We start from the raw sequence: 8,839 nt of genomic DNA, 5'->3' as shown, positions 1-8,839 counted from the left end.
GGCCTGAAAAGGTGTGGAGGAATGCACACACAAAGGATGTCTGAATTTGTGGCACAAAAGGTTAGGCCATAGAGAAGCCAAAATGATATGTCAGGCTGAAATGTTGGATTTGGTAAAGGGTCTAAAAATAGCCCCCTGCAGCACTGAATCAAAGTGTGCTTGCTGTAAAAGAGCAAAGGAAACACGACCTGCTCTTCTTGCATGCAAAGAAAGAGAAACACAGCATCCTTTGGATCTGATTCATAGTGATATTTGTGGACCTATGAAAGTTAATACATCAGAAAGGAATAAATATATTCTTACTTTCATTGATGAAATACATATTTCAAGATACATATTTCAAATACATATTTCAAGAACCTTTTAAGTGAAAAGGAACAAGTACTAGAAAGACTAAAATAATATGTGAGCAACCAATGTGGGAGAAAGCCACAGATCCTCCGCACAGACAATGGTGGCCAATACACTGGAGGTGATGGCATAAGATTCCTAAAGGAGGAGGGCACTGAACATCAAAAGACTGTTCCTTATACTCTGGAGCAAAATGGAGTGGCAGAAAGAAAGAACCATTATCTTATGGAAATGATGAGATGCATGCTTTTAGATGCTGGTTTGGCTACTAAATTCTGGGGAGAGGCAGTGATGACTGCTACAAACCTGCAAAACAGATTGCCAACAAAGTTATGGAATGGCAACAAGCCCACTTTGAGTCATATAAGAGTGTTTGGATCTAAAGCATACACCTATATAACAAAAGTCAAAAAGACCAAATTCAACTGTAGATTTGAGGAAGGAATACTTGTTGGCTATTCCATAGGATGTAAAGGATATAGGATTTTAGATCTTGCCACATAAACAATTAAATTATGCAATGGAGCGTACTTCAGTGAAAATAAAAAACCAACCACTAGTGAACTGCCAAACTTAGAGCCCAATTTTCAGTTGGAGAAAGAATCAAGGCAATATGACCAAAAGGATGGATCCACTATAAGTTTTACACCTGGCAGCGATTCAGCAGAAGAGGAAGCTGATGATGAACAAAGGTTGTGGCATTCAGCATGGCAAAATAAAGGAGTTCCGCCTAGGAAACTTTCCTTCATTGCAAAGGGAGAAAGGTTTCAAGAACCAAGCATGTGGAAAAAAATTGATGATAACTGATGATAACCTGCAACTGAAGCACAATACTGGAAAGAAGCTGCAAAAGAAGAAATGGAATCATTGCACAAAAATAACACATGGACACTCACAGCGCTACCTCAGGGAAGAAAGACTGTGGGGTGCAAGTGGATTTTTTAAATTAAGCAAAATGCAGATGGAGATGTCCAGCATTACAAAGCGAGACTGGTGGCAGAGGGATTCTTGCAAATATATGGGGAAGAGTATGACGAGACATTTGCTCCCCTTGTAAAGCACACCTCAGTAAAGACAATCCTAAGCATTGCAGCATCAAAGAAAATACAAGTTGATCACATAGATGTGAAAACTGCATTTCTTCATGGAGACATCAAAGAAGATATTTATATGGAGCAGCCTCCAGGATTTGTGGAACCTGATAAAGAAAAACTTGTTTGTAAGCTGCAGAAAAGTATTTATGGATTAGAGCAGGCTGCAAGAGACTGGAATGTTGAATTAAACCAGTTGCTAGTCAATGAGGGATTTACACAAGGAAAGGCTGACCCATGTCTGTACTCAAGGCTCAAAGACAACAGATGGGCCTGTATAATTACTTTCATTGATGATCTGATAATTTGTTATGAAAATAGAGAGGACAGCCTTGAAATAATAAAGCAATAGAATAGTGAGATAGAAGCAAAAGAACCTGGGCCTGTTTCACACTATCTTGGGATACACATAGAGAGAGAAAAGGATGGAAGCTATTTGCTTAACCAAAAACAGAAAATAAATTATTTACTAGAGTATTTGGGACTTACAGAGGCCAAAGGAACAAGTACACCTATGGATACAGGTTATATCTGTTGTTATTGTAAGTTGTAAGTTTATTACGGTCACAAACCAGATTAACAAACAATCACAATTAATAGCATTATTAAGAAAATTCAAAAAATTTGAAGGTTTGCAAAATCACAAACTATTCAAATTACTAATACAGTCTTTACGGAGCTGTGCAAATACAAGTAGAAACACAAGTACACCTATGGAAACAGAAGGAGGAAAAATTGAACTTCTGCCAGACAACAGTGAGTACAGGACAGCGACTGGAAAACTTTTATATGTTGCTATGATAACAAGACCAGATATAGCTGCATCTATGGGAATCCTGAGTAGGGAAGTAAGCACACGCAGCAAAGATGACTGAACTGCGGTAAAGAGACTAGGCAGGTACCTAAAAGGGACAATTCATTTAAAATTAAATTTGCCTGCGAGTAGTGGACCCAAATTAGTAGGCTATATGGATGCAGACTGAGCTGAAGATCAAATAGACTGGAAGTTAACCGGTGGTTATGTATTCTTTTATGGTAGTGGAGCCGTCAATTGGCATAGCTGCAAGCAATCAATAGTTACTCTCTCGTCTACTGAAGCAGACTACGTATCTGCCACTCAAGCATGTCAAGAAGTGGCGTGGCTGGACAAGCTACTGTGAGATTTCAACATAGATGGACCAAAACCCACTGAGATGTTTGAGGATAATCAAATCTCACAAATGGAGAAAATTAAATTTAGAACAAAACACATTGAAACAAAATATTGTTATGTGTGAGATGCTCAAGAAAAGGGACTTGTAAAATTGATATATTTTCCAAGTGAACAAATGGTAGCAGATGTGCTAACTAAGCCATTGCCCAGGGATTGTTTCAAAACCTTGAGAGAGAAGTTGGGACTTATAGACAGCAACACGAGCCGATGAGAAGGAGTGTTGGAGCTAGGACCTTGGCAGTGTCAGCTATAGTGACCACTGCGGGGTGGGGGTGGGGGGTTAGCGTTATGGGAAAAAATGTTAGACTCCTCTCCTCTTTGTCCTTCCATTGTTAATCTCAATTTTGTCTCTCCAGAGATGGCTGTTTGTTTTTGGTCTCTCTCTTCAGCTCTCTCTTAAGCTGAAATTAAGCTGCAGGCCTTTTCATATTTGCTTTTCTTTAAATACATCCTTGTAGTTATTCAATACTAAAGAACTGTCTCAAGACCTCTTGCTTTGCTGCTTTCTCACCAAACTGGTTTTGCTTTGCTATTTGGGGGCTGAACTATCATTCTTCCCCTACAGGGTGAGTGGCTAATAGAGAGGAAAGGGCCTTTTCAGTGGTGGCACCCTGACTGTGGAATAGCCTCCCCAGTGAGGCTCACCTGGCATTGTCACTTTGTTCTTCTAGATGCCAGGTGAAGACCTTTCTGTTCACTCAGGCTTTTAAAAAATTGATTTTAAAACAAGTTTTTAAAATGTTTCGTATTGTATGTTGTATTTTCTATTTTGTACTGTAATTTATTTTGTATGTTTTTAATAGATGTTTTCTCCTGTTGTGTTGTTGTGAGCTGCCCGGAGACCAATATGTTATTGGGCGGCTAACAAAGTTACTATTATTGTTATATAGTGCTTCTGGAGAGGGACACAGAACCCTATATTATCCTTGCTCAACTACCAATCTTACCCTTTGTCCAGAAATCTCTTTAGAGAGATACCTTACCTACTTACCTTACTGCTTGGATTACCAGTTTTATGGACCCACACTTTCATTAAAATCAATGGGTGGACCACTATGAGTCAAACTATACACCCTCGATGCTATGGCCATATACTACACCACAGGAGATTTGACAACTCTGCAGCCACTCTGGAGCTATAACATGAGGTACCCAAGGTGTGTGTATGGAGGGTGGGGGAAGATTATACCTTTTATATGAAGACAAGGATAACTTTCCTCCTAAGAGGGCATGCTCAATGGTCAGAATAAGGGCTTCACTTCCTGCACTTTTTGTAAACTTTTGTTTAACTATCAAAGGAAAACAATTTGAAGTGGATCAATTAGCATATTCTTCTGAATCTGTCCTGGGTTTTTCAACCTTTGCAGTACTTGAAGACATCTGGCTGGGAGCCTTCATTTCATGGATGAGTTGCTTGTGGGTCCTCTTTCTCAGCACCTGCTGTCTGCTTCTCTTTTGGCATTGGCTCTAAATCTGGGTCTCGATCTCCGCTTCTGACCACTGTGAATCTACTCATGTGTAGAGCCTCCTCATAAATGGGGGGTATCTCCACTCCGGCAGAGTGAGGTGCTGCGGGCCCAGCATTGTGGGAATGAGCGACAGCTAATATTCTCCTAGCAGCTGGGCCAAACACCGAATGGAGGGCTGAAAGGGAAAAGAAAAGGAGGGAGGGAGGGAGGGAGGGAGGGAGAGGCATAAACCCTCATTCACATTTTACAAAAGAAAAGTTAGAACTAGAAGACACAGACCTCTCTTCTTAAGGAAGTAACATCTGAAGCCTTGCCCTGTGCTATTACTGGCTTTTCCTCAAATGAATTTCCTCATATAGCTGGGCCCAGGGGCCGCTCTTCCATGAGGCAAAATGAGGCAACGCCCCTAGGAAGTTTTTCACACCCAGTTTTTAGGTCGCATCTCCTCCAGAATGGGGGGGGGGGGGTGCGTTCACATATCAGACACATTTACCCTGATGTCCCTGCAAGCTATTAGGGAGCACTTTACACACAGTTCAGGTTTTTAAAAATTGCGTGTTAAGAGTGTAGCCCGATTTATATCCAGGGTTAAAAAATCCACTTTTTGCATCAGTTCTGGGGGGCAACTTTGAACTTGCATTGGTTTTGGGGGGCAACTTCAAGGTCTCTCAGTAAACACACAGTAAAGCCTGCTGTCTGGGAAAGCTCCAGGTAATGAGTGCACTACCAGGCAGTAAGTGTGGGCACCCCACCTTGGGCATCACTCTACCAGCCTGCTGGTGGTCCACTGCCACCACCTCTCTCCGTTTCCATTGCTGATGCCCCTCTTTCTGACTCCTTTGCCTCTCCCCCACCACTCTGGCCTGCTCTCTGGGCCAGAGCCCACTGACACTCTCTGTTCCCAGTGAACAGGGGGAGCAGGCAGTACTTTACACCTGTGTTTCTCAATGTTTTTGGAGTCAAGGACCGGTACGTTTTTTGCGCACAGTTTCCCGGACCAGCGGTTAGTAAAGCGATTTCAAGTTTAAATTTATTTATTTACTTATTTAACAAATTTCTATACCATCCAAAACTTGCATCTCTGGGCGGTTTACAATAAAATCATATTATAAGCATTAAAATCATTTAAAAGCCTCCATGGGCAGGCAGCCCATGGAAAAATTAACACACACACCCCCAACAATTTCGAGCCAGTGGCGGCACTCAACTCTTCACGGACTGGTACTTGAGAAACACTGCTTTGCATCCACCTCTGGTAACCAAATCCATAGATTCACCCTGGCTGGGCCTCACCTATAGATCTTAATTAGTAGAATGGAGATTCTTATGGGAAAGGTGTAACCTAAGATACACTAGGCCCAGGCCTTGTCCTTACAACACCGGTCTAGTTGGGAATCTAGCTGCAGTTTGAGTCCTGATCTACCACATTTCCAGGGATGGTCACTGCTCTCTGAGACTACCATTTAGATGCTACTCACAAGTGACTGTGCTTTGAAGGGTGCTGTCATGATCAAATGCGATGACTGTGACCTCGTATGGGTGGGGGTTGGTGTCTTCCCCTGCTGGTTGGCAGTTAAGGCAGCAGCACCTCACGCAAACAGAGACCAGGCCACAGAGGAGGAGGAGCCCACCAATTGCAACTACAAGCCTATATATTGGAAGAAATATTTTTTCCTATTATTTTTCATGCTGTGGAAAAACCCTAAAAGTGATTTCATAAAACTCAGCATAAGTGGATCACATCCATGCCCCTTCCATTCAGTTATTGCTCTGATTATCTAGGATAATTTCTAAAATTAATTCTGGAACTGGAGCACATGCAGCTTCTCGCAGCTTTTAGTTCCTTCAGTTAATTTGCATCCCTCCCCACACCTAGTCCATCTCACTGATGCACAAATGCACATGCAAGGATTTCCTACACATTAGTAGGACTTGACCCCAAAAGACTACTGATACAATTGTATGTACAATCACATCAAGACTGCTTGGTTGTGGTTTTATCAATGAACACAAGTGCATATATGCACGTATCCACCACCTGAAACTGTCTGCTTCGCCATGCTGCATGGTAGGGCTGACTCTGTTAAGGGGAAGGAATAACATCTCAGAGTGAAGGGAGGATTCAATGGAACAAGCAATTTCTGCCATTTGCTTTGTCACCCTGGGTCTATCAGGCTCCACCCGCAAGGCATCAGACATAGCCAGCTCTTCCCCTGTCCTAGCAATTCATTAACACAAATAACATAAATGACACAGTTGCTTATACAAAGTATGTTTTCTTAAACTTACCAAATGTACCAGAGATGAATCCAGTTTGTATCTGGACAGCTTTGAGAGGAAAGGGGGTTCATGAAAAGTTTAATGTCCATAGAAGCAAAAGTCTAGTATACACAAACATGATTACTTGACTTGATTACTCTAGACTTGATAACTGGCAGCTGAATGTGTGAATTAATTTCACTGAAAAACATTTTGCATTTGAGGGGATCTGAGGAGATATTAAACTTCTAACTATGATGTTATTTGTTTATTTGTTTACCCTGCTAAAAACATTACTTTGAATGTGTTCTATAAAGGAAATCCACCAAAATTCACTTAAAATACAATCACATCTGTGATGGCTTATTCATCCCAGCCATCTGTGATGGCTCATTCATTCAGGTGATGAACTAGCATGTGTGAACCAGCCAAAGAAAAGAGGCTAGACTTTGCTGAAAGTTTTGAAAATATTCTCCAACTGCAGTTACAGGAAAAATATTTTTAATAGGTAGTTTTAATAGGTAGTTCAGAGGTGGATCTCCTACCATTTCCCTTTGAGAAGACCAATTACACACAGTATACTTTAATATAATGTGCAAGAATATTTCATCAGATCTCCCCACTCTGAAGATTTTTCTTTCTTTCTTTGGTTTAACCTCATTAGCTTCCTCTCCTTTCCCTCATAAATGATCTTACACATGCATACCCTTCATGTTCAATAGGACCAATCTAACTAGGCACCCATCTCTGTGTGTGGTCAGGCTGGAAGCCCCCTGTGCTTACACACGAGCAGGTAGCAAGGAGTAAGGGAGTGCTCTCTCCCTCAACCTTGGCTAACAGCCAGGGTAAATAGCAGAGCTCAGTGGTGCTGCTCTGCCAGGATTGGACCCAATCCTGGCAGTTCTCACATTCAGCCTAACCCGGGCTTGGCATCCCTAGCCTGGGTTAGGCCATACATGAGAAGAGCTTCGTTGTCTTATTAAATTCAGAAGATAATCCTACTATTCCTATGCTGTATAAGTAAACGAATGAAACATAGGGTGTCCTGTTACTACTATAGCTCTGCAGTCCAGACCTCCACTGTGGTTAATACTGATTAAAAAAATTAATTTTGGCAGGGTTCAGACAATACTGTCCAGCCAACCCAGCTCCCATGCTGTTTGTTTGAGACCTGAGCATGCACATCCCCTCAACACCATACTCTTGCATCGTTTGCTAAGTGTATGCAGGAGTGACTTGTCCAAACTGCCCCGCCACATGCTATATTACTTTCAAGTAGCATTTAACATGTGCTAACCACATCCCCTGTCTAACCACACCCCCACACATCACCCCCGTGCATCGGGAGGGGAGCAGGCCATGCATGCTCACTGTAGTCAGACAGTATTGTCCCAACCAGTCCAGAATAAACTTCTTATCAGCAATTACCCCAGGAGTAGTTTGGACTGCAGAGCTTTGAAAGTGATCGCCTGAATGGGCTTTCTGTGGATATACTCACTGGTCAGCATTTGTACAGCTCTCCTGAAGTTTCACCTGAGGAATCTTCAAAGAGAAAAGAGAGACAATATGGCTGGCTACTCTGCTTTCATTCTTTCATCTTCCATCTTCATCTATCCCACATTCAAATCTTCACCATTTCCTCACAATGGGTACAGTATTAGTCACAGTTCTTCACTCTGCATAGGCTGATATTTGAATCTTTCTCTCAGGGAACTGTTTTTGTTTTGCAACATATATCTGGATTGGTTTTGCAACTTTCATCTTTCCTGACTTCATTACAGAGCCTCAAATTTCTTCTCTTTCCTCTGCATGACTGAGTTATGGTTTGCACATTTTACGGATCCAAATCCCTAACCATCCCCCAATTCTTATTTTTTGTCAGCTCCACACATACACACACCCCACCCCGCTTTAACTTCCAACTTTCCTGGAATGAGCCTAAGTGAAATGCGTTCCAATGTGACTTACCTGGGTTAGGCATGTCAAAGCAGAGATGGTTACCACTTGACTACACTTTCCCATGAGTGAATGCTTTGATTCTTCTGTTGTCCAAAGCTGGGACCTCCTTCCTAACTCATATTCATCATGTGCAGCTTTTAGGCCAGGCTAATAGGCAGAAAAATAATCTTTGAATCTTGCAGCCTTTTTTCACTTGTTCCATTATCACACAGCCTTCATTAATGATTCTCAAGGCCTACACACTTTCTCAGTACTACCTTCAAGATCCAGTAGAAAGTCTCATTATAGTTCTCTTGTTGTTCTGTGAAAAGTGCTCCTGCCTCTTTCATTTCTCCTCACCCCTCCCTCTCCCCGGGAAACTAGTGTTGGATGAAGGTCAGATTGTTTGACCTTCAGCTTTATGAGAGTTTGCGCCTTCTTCTCCCTCCATCTTCATGCTCAGGGGTGCAGAACCCCCCACCTATGAATTTGAAGAGTTCCTCCCACCTGTTACTGAA

At 42.0% G+C, this 8,839-nt stretch overlaps 1 protein-coding gene across 1 annotated transcript; it reads right to left on the bottom strand.

The window, feature by feature from the left end:
• Window positions 1-2,048: 2,048 nt before the first annotated feature.
• TMEM52B (transmembrane protein 52B) lies at window positions 2,049-8,432 on the bottom strand. Its single transcript, XM_053299067.1, has 5 exons — window positions 8,352-8,432; window positions 7,882-7,925; window positions 6,414-6,452; window positions 5,603-5,772; window positions 2,049-4,299 (listed from the first exon to the last, which is right to left on the bottom strand). Exons 1-5 carry the CDS (start codon window positions 8,403-8,405, stop codon window positions 4,055-4,057), a joined length of 552 nt encoding a protein of 183 aa, XP_053155042.1. The 5' UTR covers window positions 8,406-8,432; the 3' UTR covers window positions 2,049-4,054.
• Window positions 8,433-8,839: the final 407 nt, after the last annotated feature.

Source organism: Hemicordylus capensis, chromosome 2, assembly GCF_027244095.1.
Source record: "Hemicordylus capensis ecotype Gifberg chromosome 2, rHemCap1.1.pri, whole genome shotgun sequence".
NCBI classification, from domain to species: domain Eukaryota; kingdom Metazoa; phylum Chordata; class Lepidosauria; order Squamata; family Cordylidae; genus Hemicordylus; species Hemicordylus capensis.
This window is presented reverse-complemented; position numbering and strand designations above follow the sequence as displayed.